Below are 18,920 nucleotides of genomic sequence, written 5' to 3' on the forward strand. Positions count from 1 at the left end.
CCTAATTTGGGCTTTTTCCATCTCTAGGTTCATCTTCTCTCGACGTGTTTCAACTCAGGAGCCGAGGATGCCTGCACGGCAACAGCACCCTGAGATGCTTCAGCAGCACTGGAGATGGGCAGAGAATGGGGCTTTGCAAAGCCGGCTTGTTCTCACTACCGGGATTTGCCATCAGAGGGCAAGCTCAGCCCAAGCGAGAGCCCGTACTGCCTGCTGCCAGGCTCCTGCTGCTGGGTAATGGCAAAGGCAAGCCGGGCCGATCACTGCCTGTCCCGCAAGAGGATGGGAGGCGAGCCTATCCCTGCAAAGATTTCTCTCCTTGTTCCCCTGAGAGCAAATCCTGCTCTGCAAGATTACCAGCAGCAAACGGTGAGGAGGACGCTGCAAGTCTCCTGCAGCTCCAAATTTGATACAGGAGTGGTTCCCAGGAGCCTTCTCCAGCCTCTCCTCTGGTAGAAATTCTATTGACTCTGTGATGGAATTTGAGATGGAAAAAGACGGTGCTGAATGGGGCTGCTCCCTTGAACTGTCAGTGTGGCTGCACAGCCCTGGCAAAATTAGTGGTACTGCTTCTCTAGGGATGTGCAGTGACTTTGGGTGACCGGGAGCAGTCCTGTGCCGGAAGCAGTCCTGAAATACCAAGCAAGCTTGGTGTAGCAGGGGGAATATTCTCTGTTCCCTGTGTTTGATCAGCTCATGTGAAGGCATCCTCCATGAGGACAGCTCTCCTGAGCCCTTCAGGTCATGGCACAAAGAGAAAGGCTTTGAGCTACAGCCGGAGCTTGGCATGTGGTCCCCTCTGCTAGCTCCATCTGAGACCCTCCTGGTGCACTTAGCAAGGCTTTGCATCTCGCCAGCCCCACCACTGCGTTCCCCCTCCTTGCCTCTGCCAATACATCTCGGCCTTAATCCACACCCCCTCCTCGCCCCGGCGCTTCCTTCAAAAAGCCTGACGCTGGAGAGCTTTTCAGAAGGGAATAATGAACCAGACGCTTTCCCGGTGTCTCTCTTTGTTGTTTTCCAGCCGTGGGTCTCCCCTGAGGACAGAAGGCCCTTTGTGCTCCGTGGGGTCCCCTTACAAAAGGAGGCTTGTGTATAGAGCATCCTCCTGTTGGGTACCACATCATATTGAGCTTTTTCCACCTCTGAGCCAATAGCTCAAACCTTGGCGGTACGTGGTGCATGCCTGTAGGACAGCTCGGTGGTACTCTGCCTTCCAGCTGGACAGTGAGCAAAGGGTTAACCCGGATGTCATCGTCTCCCCTGCCCATTTGGTATTTGGATTGCAGCCATGTTTTGTTCTCTAGATGGCCAATAATTGAATAAACTCTGCATCTCGGGTGAATTCAAAACCAGGGAATGAGCTCTCCCCATCAGAAGTTGATGCGATTTCCCTCACAGGGGCTTTTGTTGGGAGCCAGAGCATCAGGGCCTCTTTTGGTGAATACCCCAGTGGCTTTAAATTTGGGTCTGTATATGCATAAGGGAGGTCCCTGTTTGTTCCCTGCTAGGAGTGAAATACAAGACTGCAGCCTCACAAGTGGGCTCAAAGCTGTTTAGCCATAAGGAATGTGCTGGTGGCTTGGTGATGTCCTTGCTCCTTGTTCCATGATCCTGTGATCCTCCGAGCACTGGGAAAGAAAGGCAAAGGCTTCACATGCTGCTAAAGGGGATCTCGGTGCGGCTGGAAGAACAGAATACAATGTAGCTGATTAACATCACGCTCATTAAATACCAGGCACTTCTCATGTGCCCTTGCCAGAAGTCACTCTTAGCTTCAGGTGGCAAATTCCCACTGTAACTTTGCATATGGGCATGTGGTGAGCCCAAAGAAAGCCGCCTCCTGAAAACTCAAAGCAGATGATTTATTGAGCTATTTAAAATATATCTGCTTTGGTCCTTCTTTGTATTCCCTTTTCACAGATATTCACACAAATGCCTTTTGAGTCTGGGAACCAGCAGCTTTTTGGCATGCATTCATTTTGCAAACAGGGGCATTCACACCAGAAATGCAGTTCTGGGCTTTCAGATCCATGCCGTCGGCAGGCGGAGATGCACCATGCAATCTGCCCTAGCAGAAATACCTGGCACAGCTCACGCTTCCAACTTCACCCAGCAAAATAATTGCACAGAGCTGTTTACTGTCAATCTGCCGACTGCGTGTTATTAATAGGAGAGATGGATCGAATAATTAGGGCTAATGATTAAATTAGAGAAAGTTGTCATCTATTTGAGAGTGGTTCTGGGAGAGAGGCAGCGTTTGACGATTAAACTGATAGGCAAAAATGATTCACTCCGCTTTGCAAACATGCTCTGCATTATGGCAATACACAGCCGCCCACCCCACGCTCAGCCCTCACAGCAGAGAATATGGAGGGGAAAGAACAGAGATAGGCTCCAAATTCAACCAAAACCACCTCACAAGGATGAAACCACCCCTTGAGGAAAAGGCAAAGAGAGGCAGTTATCAACTACAGCGAAAGTTTGGCCCTGCTATTGTGGTAGACCCTTATTGCTGGTGAAACCAAGAGGATCCAAGCTCTTGGAGATGGCATGGGAGGTGCCATACAGAACAAGGAAGCACCCACTGTGCTGGGTTCTCTGCCTCCAGAGCCGTTGTCCTGCCTTGAGTGTGACCATGGAGGACAACACAGGGACATGTGTCTGCAGAAGAGTAAGTATGGCAGCAGAGAGCTTTGTGAAGCTGCAAGCGGTCACCAAAGGGCAGGATTCGCTTTAGCCATGTCAGCCATCCAAAAGCTGGCTGCGGCAGCAAAAGATGCTGTTTGAGTTCCCTCAGTGGCCAAAGAACGGAACAAGCAGCTGTTGGAGAGTGATGTCATCCAAACCAGTTGCTTCAGATACCTGGGGTAATGCAGCCCCTGCTCATCCTTTCAGTGACTAGAGAGAGGGCTGGGATGACTCGGTTCATTCATACAACTAGCTTTCCAAACACCAAATGTGAGGTGAGATGAATTCATCCCAAGTGTTGTAGGAATTTTCCATGGAGTTATCCAAAGAAGGTGAGATACCCAAGGGTCTGTTGAATGGATGAAAGCCTTTCCTAGACCACCCTGGGCTGAGCAGCTTCCACACACCAGCCTTGGCGCACACCTTTCAGCCACCCTCTGCCCACAAACCCATTTCTGTTGACAGTGGCGTTCACTAAAACTGGGAAAGTGCTGAGAAAGGTCATCCCACAAAAGTTCAAGTATTGAAATACATTTGTTTCCAGGCGGGAGCTGTACTTGGGGTGGTTGCTATCCCAAGAGCTGTCGAGCCAACTCATTTTCTGGTAGGAAAGGTGCCAGCATGTTGAAGGCTGAGGGAATTTTGTGGAACACGTTCAGAAAGCAAATGATTGATTCACAATCATCTGTGGTGGAAAGCTGATTCCAGGAATTATGTGCATGCCAAGCTGAAGCCCGTCGAAGCCAGAGAAAAAGCATCTTTGAATTCAGGTCATCAGTCAGCAATGGGAAATGTCCCGAGGCCCCGACGCAGGAAAGCATCGCTTCCAACGTGTGCTTAAGTTTAACAAACCTCCGCTAACGTCAACGGTGATAAAATTAAACATGAGGTCAAGATTTTGGATAAGAGTGCTTTATGGCCTGGAGGCTTACGTGGCTGGGGAGGTTGGGCCAAAGAGCGGGCCGTTCGATATTGAGGAATCTAATCAAGGAGCTCCTGCGTAAGCTGCCGCGTGAATCAGTGAATAATTCGGAATAACAGACCCATCTGAGTAATTCCTGACCTACTGGCAGGCAATTCACGCAATGTCCATTAGTGATGTTATTCCTCGCAGAGGGCTTCTTTGGAAGGTGGCGGGCTTGCAGCCAGCTCCACCAGATAGTCCGTGAAAAGAGGAGCTAGGGAACATGGAGTTGGTCCTTCACCCACCGTTGGCCCATTGGGACAACAGGACTTAGGGCAAAGGGAGACATTCTGGTGTTTCGACCTGCCTTTGGAAAGAATGGGCTCAAGGCAAGGTTTGCATGGAACAGGGAGATCACCACAAGTGCAGAAAAAGCCTTGTTTCAAGCTAACACCAGGAGGACTAAAAAAGATGGAGAAAACTAAGCTTCATTGGTTCTGTGCATCTAATAGATAATTATCTGCCTCCAGTGAGACATTTCATCAGGAAAACATACTTGCTGAATTATGAAGTATAAAATAGGCTTAGATACCCCAACACATGTAGGTGCTGCAGCAGAGTAGCTGTGTTTAGGGCAGGGTCACGGTTGGCCATGCTGTGGGTTTTACCATGTTGCATCAGAGAAACCAGGCTTTCCATTAAGATGCTGCTGTAGAGAGCAAATCGTGTCTAGGGGCATTTGTAGATTGTAAATATTGGTAGCTAAACAGAGATGCTTGGCAGAGAACAAGAGCACTGGAAAAAACAGAGCAAAGGAAGCAGTGACCACCAAAAATTCCTTAGGGTGCCCCATGCCTCCACTTGTCTCCATGGACCTGGTGACTCCAGGGTGAACCAGGCATCCCCATGCCATGGGAACATGGCCATTGCCCTGGGGTGAGTCCATCCAAGCTGCACTGAGCCCCCTGTTCCCCTGTTTCCCCCTGAGGTTTTGTACACCCTTTGTATGGGTGTTGCTGTGCTGGAGTCTCCCCGTGCTGTCCCTGCCAGCTGGCACCTGCGTGCATGGCAGACAGCCACTGAGACATGCCACTTAGCTCTGCGAGCGGCTGTAGAGAGAGCCTGACAAGATCAAATGCTAATAGAGAGGTTTTCTGAAGGTTGAAACTGATCTTCTCGAGGGCATTTGTGGCAGGGAGATGCCAGAAGAAACCAAATAACTAGTGCATCATGGAGTAAATCATTTAATTTTAAATGTTCTCTGGACAGGATTTTATAAAGAAAGAAAAAACCCATTAAGTGCTTGGAAAGCTGTGCTGTCTTAAATCTCCCCTTTGCTGCAACTCCCATAGATCATCGCAGCCCAGAGCTACAGGTGACAGCTGTGTCACTGCCCTGCACAGCCCTGCTAGTGGTCAGTCTTGGTTTATCCTCCCATTTTGTCCCACAGATTTGCCTCTCACCACGGTGGGCAGCCAGACAGGAGCAGCATTCCATTTCCTACCAAGGGGATTCTCCTTGCCTCCAACAGCACGTGGCTCAGGGCTCTCCAGGCACTCCACCTGTGTGTTGATAGCCCCTGGAGGACTTTCTTCACTGAACCTTCCCAAAACAGGTTTGGGTCCAGACAGTTTTGAGAAAGGCTGGTTCAGACCATCCACCAAGCACCACTCGGTGACCCAGCACTGTGTGTGTGCTCCCCATCCTCACATTTCCACTGCCTCTCCCCCCATTGCTCCTCCCCGACGTTCTCTGCTAATGGATCCGGTGCATAAAAGTGAGGTTTCGGAAAAGATCTCTGAACCCAAAGAGACAGCCGGGAGATGGAGAGAAGGGGAAAGAGAAAGAGGCTTTTTGAATATTGAATTAAGGCTGTCTCCAGTATTATTGAATTCCCATAAGAAGGCAGCCAGTGAGCCCACTGCTTTAGTGTCCTATGAATATTTCATTGCTTGACTTCAGCTCTGTGAAAACAGTTTCATGGCACAAAAGCACCTTTTTGGCTGGAGGGCTCCTCTCTGAGCTTGCGGTGAGTGCCCTGTGCTCACACCGGCTGTGAAGTCACTGTGGCTTGTGGATGGAGACATCTCACACTAAAGAAAGCTAAATTTATCAAACCCGGATGGTCTTTTTGCATGACCCAGACAGGTATTTCCAGAAGACAACAGATCAGGGCTCAAAATGAATCAAGAAGGGGTAATAGAAGGGGATTGGGAGTGATAGAGAATGGGGTTTGAACTGGGATGTGCTGACAGCTGTGCTGCCTGCCCCATTCCTAGTGGTGATGGAGACCATTCTCCATCCATCAGAAAGATGATGGTGTCCATGTCTCTATCCATCAGGAAGATGATGGCATCCACGTTTCCATCCATCAGGGAGATGATGGTACCCATGTCTCCATCCATTAGGCAGAACTGGGGATGCGTCCTGATGTAGGCACCAGTGTCGAGGCCCTGGTTCCGGTGGGATTCCTCAAAATTTAGTCACCTCTATGGAACTACTGTGGATTATACAAATATCATGAGTTTCTCACTGTGGAAATCTCTCAAAAGTAAGCTTTTTCATGAAATGCTGATCACCCCTGCTTTCAGACAGGGAGTAAACCTCATTTGCTAATGCTACAGAGAATGCCAATGCTTGAGCATTGCTTGCCCATGTTGCATGGATTAAAGTGGTGCTGCAGGTGCTGTGAGCATTTAACACATCTGCAGATGCATCTGGAGTGATTTGAGTTCAGAGGGGGTTGGCTGATCCCAAATCACCTTCAAATACAAAGAAGGTTTTAATGAGAGCTAATTATTTTATTGTAGGTAGAGGAGATAATAGTATTTGTTGCTGAGGTTACCCAATACTTCCCATTATAAGGCTGTTTCCCATTTCTTAGAACAATGCCCAAACTGACCATTTAGACAGAAGTCATCTGCCAGAGGTTTGCCTCAGCTTAGATTCCAGAAAATCTCAGCTAGACTGGGTCAGCTGTTTCTAGGAAAAAGGGTAGGGTTTATCTGTGCCTGAGCATCCTTCTCAAACCTCTTAGAACTGCCATAACATCTTGTGCTTCATCAGGGAATGGGGAATTTTGGCAAGAGCGCACCTTTAATGCTACCCAGAGCAGAAAACCCATGGGCAAGCTCTCAGGGGGTCCATGCTTGTGCCCTCTTCCAGCTGCAAACTGCTGCTAGGTTACTGGAGGGAGCACAATGCCTTTCAGTAGCTGATTTGAGCTGGCAGACTGGTTCTTAGCTGGACTTGCCAACCATGGGGCAGTGAGCACGCCTCCCCACCCTGAGCTGTGCTCCATGGACTGGAGAACTCCATGAAAACATGCAACTGAGTATCAATGCTGCCCCATCCATGGCCACATTCCTCACCTGTTCCATAGAGCTCAGGATGGGACCAGGGCATAGGGACCCAATTTCTCCCTCTGGGTGCCTGCCTGCTGCAGGCAGGGGGCTGGCGGGCATCCTCAGCTTCTCTCAGCCACTTGTTCCCAGTGGAAGAGAAAGCAGAGAGGCAGCAAGGTATTTCCTGGACACCTCCCCTTCCTCTTGTTGGGAGTGGGCAGGAGTGACGAGTTGTCTCTCGTGGGTGCTTTGCAACACCGGAGCAGCCTGTTCTTTCAATAATGGATGAGAACACGCCGCTCCGGCACCGCTCTGCTTTTGCAATTCAATTAGGAGAAACACGAAGCCCAAGTTCATGGACCAGCACAGCTTCCCTGCACACGCGTGCTCCTCGTGCACTTGTAGTGTCAGCGTGGGAGGGCTTCTCCCTGGCGCCCATTGCGTGGCATCACCAGGCCCTGGCCATAGCTGGTCCCAATTATGGCTGCAGATGGCTTTAAGCTCCATCATCCTAATTGTCCAGGAGGGTGCTGGTGGGCAGCTTGGGCTGACGTCAATGCTGCACAAAGCCAGGCCAGCCCTGTCTGCCCCGTGCATTGCATGGCGTATCGTAGAGTGGTTGGGCATGCATTAGGGTGGGCGAGATGGATTGCTCGGCTGGTAACTAGGACAGAGAGATAAGCATAATGGATGGATGGTCAGAGAGCAAGCATGCTTCAGACGGTTGAATAAATCACTTTGATTGCTCGTACGTAAACAAGAGGTGCTTGCGGGACTCAGCTCTCCAACTGGGGTGCATCCAAATGAAGCCCTCCGATGGCTTTTGAGGATCTGAAAGGCGTTTGAAATGCCCTTCATTAACTGAGGAACCCCCTGGCCGTGCACCTGCCGCACAGCTGGGGTCACCCAGCACCTGGCCCAGGGCCCACATCCCTCTGGGCCCTTGTGAACTGTGCCACTCATTGTGCCCCCGGCCCAGAGTATGTGGATGTATTCCTCATGCACAGCACTGGACAGTCTGTGCTCAGCTTCAGACAGAATGGTTTTGGAGCAGGACAGGTGTCTGCCCCAGTGGATGTGTGGCCATGGTGAGCTTCCAGCACACACAGTCACGTGCACAGTGTCCCAGTGAGCTCCATGTTTTGCACCCCACAATGAACACACAAGAGCTGGCAGTTAGACTCCATCTCAATTAGGCTCCATCTCAATTAGCCCCTATCTCAATTAGACTCTATCTTGATTAGGCTCTATCTCAATTAGGGGCTTTCATTCACACCACAGCTGCTGATTTGTCCTCTGTAGCCCGGCTCTGTAAACGCTTCTTGCCCTCCTCCTGGGCCAGGAAAACCCTGCAGGACTCCAAAGCAGACCATCAGGGTCTGCATCCCCGTCAGCCCCATAACTTCCCCCCACTTCAGCCTATTGCAGCTGAGCCAGGGCCTGGGATGCAGCCCCTCTCCCCTTCCATCCATCCCACCAGCCTCCCCCTCCTTCTGTCTGCTCGTTGCCTTAATCACCCTCTGATCAATCTCAGGAGGAACCAGCAACGCGGGAATGGCAGATGGGGAACAGAGCATGAATATTAATTAGCACCGAATTCCAAACAGAGGACTTTAATTACATTAAAAGCGCAGGCTCAGAGGCAGTGACTTAGTTCCTGCTGTAAATCTGTTGGCAGGTCATTTGCCTCCATGGTGTCAGTGCTCTCTAATGAATGAATATATACATTTGGAGTGCTCATGCGTGTGGGGAAATAGGTTCTTGTTCCAAATATGCAAAAGTGAACGGGTGCATCTAGAGGGTTTCACTTACTGGGAGGATTCAGAGAAATAATTATTAGTATAATTATTTGGTAACAACACGCCTGTTCTGGGAGTTCTGGTTCATGGGCTGGAAACCTCTGGTGTCTGGGTGCAACCTGCTACTTTGTTGTTTGTGGTCTGGTCACTGGGGGGAGACCAAGAACCACGGTGTTTTCATGGGGTTCAAGCATGTGGTCATTGCTAACCGTGATGATGCACTTGGGAACATCATCATTTTCCATCATAATGAGTTTAGGAACAATATCGTCCTCTTTCATCGTCATCCTCCATTGAGATATGCTTGGAAGCATCATGAACATGATGTGCTTGGGGATATCATCCTCTGCTGTAATGCACTTGGGAGCATCATCTTCCATCATTACATTTTTGGGAGCATCCTCTTCCATTCTCTGTCATCTGTAGGAGACTCATCTGGGGTAACCTGTCCAGAGCTCAAGGTGGGCAAACAAAGAACCTGGAGATAACATCTGAGCCAAGAGGACAGGAGTGGATGTGGACTCATGATCAAGTGGCAGCCGATGAGCTCCTTGTCCTACACTCTTTGCTGGGGATGCCTCTTAGGATGTCCACAGAACAGCCTCCCACCAAGCCATGCAAGGGCCATCCCATCATGTACAAAAAGCAAGCCCTGCAGGCACATTGCTCACACTCACCCTTTTTCTTTGTTGTTTTGAAGCTGGAGCCAGCATTACCTATGACTGTTGAATGTGCACAACGAACCCACCCTTGCTCTGTCCAAGGGGCATGCAGGAATATCTCCTGCTGTCCCAAAGGTGATGATGTCAAGATGCAAGCTCAAGGGGAGGAAAGAGGGTCTACAGGGGACTGGGAGGCCTTGTTGTGATGTGGCAGTGATGCAGTAGGTTTTTAGGGGAGCACTGGCAGCCTGGCAGGAGCACCCAGTGGGTTATAGCACCCAGGAAGGCACTTGTTTGGAAAGGATGTTCCTTATCAGCAAGATCTTTGTGGAGGAAACCCCAGCCCCTGGCTTCAGAGGCTGGGTACTAAAGGTGCACTTGGATCTGTGATGAACTTAGTCAAAAGGAGACAGTACAATGTTTGTGTGTTTTGGAGCAGGTCAGGATGGACCTCTAATTCCTAGCACCAACGAGTGGCAAATACAAACACGTACATAACCACAGGAGGCAGAGTGAAAGCTGTCTGGAGGTGGCAGGTTTGTGCAAGTGATTACACTGAGAATCAGGCAGGGAAAGTCACGCTAACCTGGAGAAGAGACGATACTGTGCAAGCAGCACATCCGAGGGGGACCAGCAAGCAGATGTCAGTGTTGGCAGAGGGATGCTGGAAATGCAGCAAGGACGTGTCATTATTCTACCTGGACTCACCTGCTGTGAGCATGGTGCTCTCCTGGAGCTCCTGTCAGAGCTCAGGGCTCTATTGATATGAGCTCCAGCCCATGCTGTGTTTGTTTGTACCAAGATGCTCCTCATGCAGACGGCTGAGCTGATGTCCTCAGGACCATTATTCTGCTGTTGGCACATGGACCACACAGTATCCTCCCCCTCCCCTTCAGCAGACACTTCCTGCCTTGCTGGGACAAAGAAATACACTTGAAAATCTGGACTTAATGGGGCTGAAACTCCTGACCAAAAGCAGCAGGATATGAGTGAACAGAGCAGAAGGGCAGCCCCAGCATCTCTCCTCATTTTTCCATGCTCTCTCCTCCGTGGCTGCTGGAGGAGCAGTGTTACATAAAGGCAGCCGGGTCTCTGCCCTTTGTGAGCTGTCAGAATCACTTTCAATATCTGAGACACCCCATCTGGCAAAGGTCGTGCTCTGTTCTCTCGATGGTCTTAATTTAGCGCCTGTGAGTTCTTGGAGATGTGCAAAGCACTGGGGTGTGGGCAGCTTCCCTGAATCAAGGTGTGAGCAATTGGAGCATCTTCTCCTGCCTGAGAGCCTATGGTGTGTACTGAGGGCTCACTCAGGCACTGGTGAGTGCTCAGCCCCTGGGCTTCCCTTCAGCATCGGCACATGGAAGGTGCAGGGTGGTGGAGATGCGTCCTTGCTGCTCATTATTTAGTCTTTAGCTCTGTGCTCAGGGGAGCTGGGGTCACATACATTGCTTTTCAAACAAGGAACGCAGCAGAAGGGGACCCGGAAGTTTCATGCCAGTATTTTAGCCAGGTTGCTCACCAGTGCTGATCTGCAGAGCAGACGAAGGCAGGAAACCCACCGCGTTCCCAAGCCAACCTCCAGCGTGCGGGGCCAGGGTCTCTGACCTCGGGGGTCCCAGCTGCCTGAATGCACTCCTAATCTGCTTGGGAAAAGATGCCACAGCTGGGATGTAGGGAGGGGGGAACCAGGCTATGCCCTGAGCTGCTTTGATTGATCAGGCTTGCTGCTGCAAGCCCACAGGATTTGGCTGCCCAGCCGTGAGCAAAAAGCTGCCTTCTCCCCGTGCCTTTATTCCCGTGTCAGTCTCTCCAATGGTTGCCTATGGAGGAGCAAAGGGTGAGGAAGGCTTTTGCTGATGGCTCTTGACAGGCGTGGGGAGAGGCACAGCTCGGCTTCAACTCCAGCAGGAATGCTGCTTCTCACCTCCCATGGAGCAGGCTGTAGCTTTGTCCCTGCACCAGCAGTGTCACCTCAGGGAGTACGGAGGGGGCCTTAGAGTGGCCAAAGGGTGCACAGCAAGGAAGTGCAGACAGTTGCCCTCCTGCACTGGGTTCTGTGAGGTGAGGATCTCCATCCAGGCACTGTGTGCTGGGGTGCCAATGGGATGCTGAGGTGCCTGCACAGTGCAGGACAGCCCACGTGATGCTGAGATGCCTGTGGGATGCAGGTATGTCCATGGGATGCCCTCAGAATGTGTGGCTGCTCACAGAATGCAGGGATGAACACAAGATGTGGAAATGCCCCCAAGACACAGGGGTGTCCCTGGGATGCAGGGATGCCAAAGGAAGCAGGGCTGCCAATGGGATGCAGTGATGGCCATGGGTTGCAGGGCTGCTACATTCCCAGCCGAAGCATCCTTGCTCCAGGCTGGGACCTCCAACACATATCCACTCCTTGGACACCTTGGAGGGAGGCTGCATTACCCTATGGTGACTGGAGCATCTGCTCCCATCTATGAAAAACAGTGGAAAAGAACTTGGTGACAGTTTCTAATGGCAAAGAGCAGTGGGGATGGCTCTTCCAGGCTGCCCAGGGGGGTGGTGGGGTCACTGTCCCTGGAGGTGTCCAAGAGCTGTGGAGATGTGGCACCGAGGGACACATCAGTGAGCATGGTGGGGATGTATTGTTGGTGGGCTTGGTGATCCTAGTGCTCTTTTCCAACTTTAATGATTCCATGATTCCCCATATTTTCTGCCACCTGGGGGGAGGTTTTGCCCAGAAAACCTCCATGTGCCAGTGTTCATGGTGGCTGGCAGGCTGGGAAAACACTTGTCCCTATTCCTTTACCTTATTCCCAGGTCCTGCCATTGCCTTACACCATTGAAACCATCACATGGGAGTACTGATGAAGCAAGACTGCTCTTTTTGTGTGTGTGTGCATGAGGGGTAAGAGGGGGGAAAATGTGCCTTTTGGGAGGGTTTTGTTGCTTCAGAGCCAGGTCCAGCCCAGAGGAGCTGTCTTCATGTCACACGTGTTTTGGGGCTGCTGGGGTGTGGGCTCCTGGTGCGACGGCTGGCTGGCACAACAGGGCGCGTGGCAAGATGATGAATAACTGCTTAAAATAAAGTCACCACCACTGAAAATAAGCTGTCTCGTGGGACCCACTGATATCTGCCCCTGGTAGATGGGGCTATCAGAAGCTTGGCTCATTCCTAAACTCACACGCACTGTTAGCAGGGACTGCTGGCATTTGCCCTAGCACAACACTGCGGTGGGGCCAAGTGCTGGGTAGTGGTGCCTCTGAGTTATGCCAGCAGCGGGTGGGACCCCTGTGCTGGAAGGGGGCTGCAGTCCACCCCACATCCCTGGGCAGCATCTCCATCTTTGGGAACTGTGGAGCTCCCCTTCCATGAGCTCCCCCTGTCCTCTTGCACCTCACACACTTCTTGCATCACTGTGTCCTGGTGACGCTCTGTGCCACCCCTCCAGTGTTTCCAGTGCTATTTTTAATGCCCAAAGCATCAGCCCCCCACCTCCTTGGGAAGCAAACAAGCCCCGTGTGTGCAGCTCCCGCTGCTTGTGCTTCAATCCCTTCCCTCCTGCCTGGCTGCTTTGCAAGCCGGTACCCTGGAAGGGGCCTCCCAGCTCTTGCTGGCAACCCTACTTCAGACTGACCGCCACAGATAGCGCTTCGAAGTGAAAAATACATATATATAATAATAATAAAAGGAAGAAAAAAAAAGAAAAGAATCTCCTCGATGTAGTTTTCAGATGTACCTGAGGGTTTCTCAGGGGAGGTTTGGCAGCGTGCTGCTCAGAGGGGGGTGAGGATGTGCCAAGGTGGGTCCTGGGGGGCTGTGCTTTCCCCCAGCTTGGGCGGCATGCCTCCAGCCCACCTTTCTGCATGTGTCAAGCAGATGGGACCGATGTTCAGGGAAGGGAAAAGAAAAAATAGGGAAAGAGTGGAGATCTCTGGGTGAGGGGCACTCCGGGGCTCTCTGCTGCGTGAACTGCTTGCTCTGAGCTCTCGGTGGGGAGGGCAGGGGATGGCCCCCTCCTCACAGGTGAGGGATGGGACGGAGGATAGAGACGGTGCCACGACCGGAGTGAAGCGTGGGCACGGCTCGTCTTAGAAAGAATAGAATAAAGAGAGAAGGAAAAGGAGGGAAAAAAGAAAAGGAAAGAAAGGAAAGGGGAAAAGCACGCCGGGCTCCTCGGCAGTGCGCGGAGAGGAGCGAGTGAGGCAGGCGGTCGGGGCAGCCTGCGCTGTGTCCTCAGGTGTGGCCGCGGCTCTGCTCCCATCCCCTGATCCTCTCCCAGCCTGGGACCGAGCCGCGCCGTGCTGAGCCGGGGAGCGGGTCCTGGTGGGGTGCAGAGCCCTGGGCAGAGCCCAGGAAGGCGGAGGAAGGGAGGGGAGGGCGATGCGATGCTTCGCTCGGGGTTTATTAGATTGGACATAATCATCTTTAAATAAGGCAACCCCCCCCTACCCCCCCCCAACCCCTCCCCGGCGGGGGGAGCCGAGCGCCTCGGGGCTTTCTAGATAAGGGCGCATCTCCCGCTCCAGCTCCCGCAGGCAGCGCCCGGCTCTCTCCTTCCCGGTGTCGGCGGGCAGAGAGCTCCGGCACCGCCGCAGGCAGAGGGGTCCCCGCGGCCGTGCCCTCTTCCTCCCCCTCTTCCTCCACCTCCTCTTCCCCCTCCTCCTCCTCCTCCTCCTCCCGGGCCCGCAGAGGGGAGGAGAGCGGCGCCAGGGAAAAAGTTGGGGGCAGCGGCACCGGGGGAGGATGCCCCGGCGCTGCCCCGACTGCCGCCCGCCGCCCCCTTGAGCCTCCCTCAGCCCCGGGGCCGCCGCCTCCCGATCCCCCGTCCCCTCGGGGCCATGCAGAGCCGCGGGGCTCCCTTGGTCGCGCTGCTGCTGACGGCGCTCAGCCTGACCCGCGGGGACCCCCGGCCCCCCGGTCCCCCGCAGCCTTGCGGGCTGGAGGCTCCGAGCCGCCGGGCGGCCCCACCGCATCACCCTTACGGGCTGTACCCGGGCCGAGCGGCGCAAGGGGGGCTCGGAGCCGCAGCCCCCCAGGACTCCAGGAGACAGCGGGGTCGGAGGCCGAGGGCAGCCGGGGCAGGCGGCGAAGAGCCGTGGGGCGAGGCGGAGGGCAGGCTGCGGGGCCGGGCGGCGAGGGTGCCGAGCCCCCCCCGGGGCCGGCCGCTCCCCGCCCTGTACTTCGCCGGCGGCCGGGAGACGCTGTCGGCGCGGCCGGAGGCGCTGCCCCACATCCCGAGGGAGCGCTTCACCCTGGAGGTGTGGGTGAAGGCGGAGGGCGGACAGAGCAACCCGGCCATCATCGCAGGTAAAGCTCGACGTGTTGCGGCGGAAGGGATGAGCTGCGAGGTCGTGAGGTGAGGGTGGGATGCGGGGACAGAGCCGAGATCTGAAGCTGCTCACCTGCGACAGGTGACAGCACCCGCCCCGTCCCACCGACAACCCAGATCCCTCTCTCCCCATGTCCCGGGCACTCACCGGGAGAGGGTCTGTATTTCCCGGCCCCTCGCCCCCCCGCGTTTGGGGTACGGAGCTCCCGGCGAATCCCCCCCGGCCCGCGGAGCCCTGGGAGCGGTGGCCGCACGGTGGCAGCCGCACCTCGCGCACCGCCCCGGCCCGGGCTGCGCGGTGCCCCCGGGTTCTGCGTCCCCCCGGGGTCCCTTCTTCGTGTGGTTGCTGATGTGGGCTTCAATCCGTGGGGAGACAGATGGCACGGGGATTTAACCCACGGCTCCCCAGGAGCTGGTGATGGAGAGCTGCAATAAGAGTCTTAGAATAACAGAATAGTTTAGTTGGAAGGGACCTTTAAAAAACCATCCGGCCCCACTCCGTGCACTGAAAAGGGGCGCTCACAGCTCCATCAGATGCTCAGAGCCCCGGCAGACAGACCTGGGCTGTCTGCAAGGATAGGGCAGTCACGCACCTTTGGGCAGCCTGCGCCTCTCCACTCAACCCCTTTGCTTCACTTACCATTGGGCCCCACACATACTTTTCTCCTTGGGATGCAGAAGAGGAGAGTGGACGAGTGGCAGAGAGGGAAGCTGAGCCAGTGTCTCCCACCCACCCGTTTCACAGCTGTCTGCACCTGGAGCTCAGCCCTGCAGGTGCTCTGCTTTACTTTCCCCAGCTAGTTTTCTGTCTTTTGTTGTTGTTTAATTTTCCCTTAGCGGAGGGTGGGCCTGTCGTCACACAGCGACCACTGGCACTGGTATGATCCCCCGCTCCAGGCTTTGAGTCAGCCCCACGCACCTCCGGCTGGCTGAGTCACCCGCAGCTTCCCACCCGCTCCCTGCAGCTGGCGATGCGGGGCCGTGGTGATGGGGACAGGGATGGGATGGAGCAGTGCTGTTGTGCTCTGTGTGTGCAGGTGGCACCGGGACCTCCGGCCCTGCTGTCCTGCTTGGATGGGACCGAGCATCGGGTGCTTGGTGTTCAGGGAGGAGCCCTGGGGGAAAGGATGCTCTGCGTGGTCCTTACAAAGCTGTGTACTTCTCCTTCACCACTCTCCTGGCAGTAAAACCAGAAGGGTTATTTATCCCTTGTCTGTCTCCACCACCTGAACTTTACACCTCGGTGCTTTGGAGTGCAGTTTTGTGGCCAGCTTTTGGCACATGGGTGCTGAAGCATGGCTGCTTCCCTTGGTGTTTTTGTGGTGCTGCCAACAACTCATGTTTTAAATCCAGCATTATCACTCTAATCCTGGGTACAAGTCACAGGCCAGGTTATGTTTCCCCTTTCCCAACCTATAGATCAGGTGCCAAGTTGTACTTGCAGATTCCAAGGTTTGTGTCTCCTCTGCAATGGCTCTTTCCCTTTGTGAAGCTTGCTGCTGTGTTATGAGGTCCGGAAGGGATATGTGGGGCTGTGGTGGCCTGGCTCCCTTGGACATAATTCCTGTGACATGGTCCCATACATCCTTATCTCTGAATTGGAGAGAGATAGATTTGAAGGGTGGACCATTTGGTGGGTAAAGATTTGGCTGGAAGGTCATGGACAGATGGTTGTGGTCGATGTCTCTATGTCCAAATGGAGGAGTGGGGTCCCTCAGGGGCTCATCTTGGGACTGATGCTCTTTAACATAATCAGTGACATAGATTGAGTGAACCCTCAGCAAGTTTGTGGATGACTCCAAGCTGAGTGGTGCAGTTGCTACAACAGAAGGAAGGGATGCTATCCAAAGGGACCCTGATAAATTTCATCCCCTTTCCACTCTCGCTCTGACCTCCCTCCTGACTTCCCCACCTGCTCACCCAAATAAAGAGCAATGCCCACTGGCCAGACCCTGTCCACCTTCATTTGCGTGTGTCTCATCCAATGTGACCTCATTGGTTAGTGGGGTCATAGTGGTAGTAGGTGGAAGGTTGGGCTGGATGATCTCAGAGGTCTTTTCCAACCTCAGTGATTCTATGACTCTATGAAAACTTCCCCTTCCCCTTCTCCCCAAAACACAGAAGCCCAATAATTTGTGCTTTGCTCTTTTGTTCCATTTCCCCAAGAGCCATCTCAGTGTGGGAGGCAGTGGCATGCCACAAGGATGCTCACAGAGCAGCAATGCTCTCCACTCCTCACCACCTCCCTCTTTTCTTTCCAACCCCATCCCCTCTGCAGGCGTCTTTGACAACTGCTCACACACGGCCAGCAATAAGGGCTGGGCTTTGGGCATCCGTGCCCTGCGCCTGGGTGGCAAGCAGGATGCCCGCTTCTTCTTCTCCCTACGCACAGACCGAGCGGCTGCTGCCACCGAGGTGACAGGGTCCCACCGCTACCAACCGGACACTTGGACCCACCTGACTGCTAGCTATGATGGGCACTGGATGGCCCTCTATGTGGACGGGGTGCGGGTGGGCCACTCCGATGGGCAGGGAGGGCCCCTGCACAGCACCTTCATGGCCTCCTGCCGCACCCTGCTGCTGGGAGGGGACGCCTGGGGGGACACTCATGCTTTTCGGGGACACGTGGCTGGGCTGGCCTTGTGGCGGGACGCGCTGCCCCAAGCGCAGCTCCAGCGATCCTTCCTTGAAGGGGTGCCTGGCAGCTCTCCGGTGCTGGCTGCTGGCTTGGACACCTTGGAGCAGCAGTGGGTGCCATTCCGTGAAGCCTCGCTCCCCCGGCGCCGGGTTCTGCCCCCTGCCGTGCCTCCCATCCTCCATCCATTCGGTCCTCCAGCCTGTGGGCAGACGGCGTGTGACAACGTGGAGCTGGTCTCCTACTACAACCGGCACTGGCCGCTGCGTGGGGCCAAGGTGGTGCGGTACCGTGTGGTCAGCCTGGCCGAGGACAGTGGCGGGCAGCCGACAGTGAGCCGTGAGCAGGTGTGGAGGCAGCACCAGGCGCTGAGCGAGGCCTTCCGCCCTTATAACATCACCTGGCAGCTCAGCCTGCTGGAGGTGCGCAACTCATCCTTGCGCCGCCGTGTCGTTCTGCTGGGCTGTGAGCCCAGTAAGGTGGGCAATGAACGCTGCGACCCCGAGTGTGAGCACCCACTGACTGGCTATGATGGAGGGGACTGCCGCCGACCTGGGCGCTGCTTCTCCTGGAAGCGCCGCGATGGTGTTTGCCACATGGAGTGCAACAACATGTTGGATGACTTCGATGATGGCGACTGCTGCGACCCACGGGCCACCGATGTCACCAAGACCTGCTTTGACCCTGACTCACCATACAGGTATGTAGGGGGCCAGGCTGTGAGGCTTGTGAGCTGTGCAGTTTTTTTCTGTGCGAGGAGCCCTTCTCTCGGTGTTTCCCCATCAACCATGGCACCAGACATGACCCCCAGCTGTTTTTCCACCCTGTGATGAAATTTGATGGCAGCCACCATCTGCCTGTGCCCATATTGTTTGTTATTATTGGTGCGGTGAGTGGCTCTGCTGCCTGCTCCATGGCTGTTCAGGGTGGCCACCCATTCCCTCTTGGCCACCAGAAGAGGCTTTGCTACTTAATGGAGACATAGCCAAGGCTCTGTCCTTGGCCATGCAGTGTGCAGCTAGAGGAATGTTTTCATCCTCGAACAAGAAGGGCTCCACCTAAATTTAAAAAGGATGAATTTTTGCTGGTATGAATCAGGACTTCCATTTGTCAGGATTTTCCCCTGAAAGTTGGGAAAGAAGCAAAACAAAACAAAACAAAGCAAGAAAAAAAAAAACCAACACACAAAACAAAACAAAACCCTTCCTTCTGTGGGAAAATGGGAACACTAGGGAAATAACAAAACTTCTGTAATTTTTCTTTCTGCAACCCTCATTGGTCTACAGACAAGACAGGACTGTAGGCAAAGCTCTGAAAGGGAAATCCATCTTGCATGGTGGTTTGGGCATGGACTGCATGGGGACCTGGGCAATGTGATCAAGTACTTGATCTAGCAGCTAGCAACCCTGTTTGCAGCAGGGGGTTGGAACTTGATGATCCTTGGGGTCCCTTCCAACCCAAGCCATCCTAAAGTTCTATGACTTAACGATCCTGCTATTGCTGAGTTCCTGAGCTGCATGTTCCCTGCCTGCATGGGTTATCACAGTGGTTGGGGTAGGTACAACCTGAATTT

At 53.9% G+C, this 18,920-nt stretch overlaps 1 protein-coding gene across 2 annotated transcripts in view; it reads left to right on the plus strand.

The window, feature by feature from the left end:
* The first annotated feature begins 14,156 nt into the window (after positions 1-14,156).
* Positions 14,157-18,920, plus strand: part of PAPPA2 (pappalysin 2) — a 69,127-nt gene continuing 64,363 nt past the window's right edge. For both annotated transcript variants that reach the window (XM_015869546.2, XM_032446143.1), the window contains exons 1-2: positions 14,157-14,690; positions 16,991-18,047. In XM_015869546.2, coding sequence (XP_015725032.1) covers positions 14,222-14,690; positions 16,991-18,047 — 1,526 coding nt within the window. In that variant the 5' untranslated portion in view covers positions 14,157-14,221. The remainder of the gene's footprint in view (positions 14,691-16,990; positions 18,048-18,920) is intronic.

Source organism: Coturnix japonica, chromosome 8 (genome assembly GCF_001577835.2).
Source record: "Coturnix japonica isolate 7356 chromosome 8, Coturnix japonica 2.1, whole genome shotgun sequence".
NCBI classification, from domain to species: domain Eukaryota; kingdom Metazoa; phylum Chordata; class Aves; order Galliformes; family Phasianidae; genus Coturnix; species Coturnix japonica.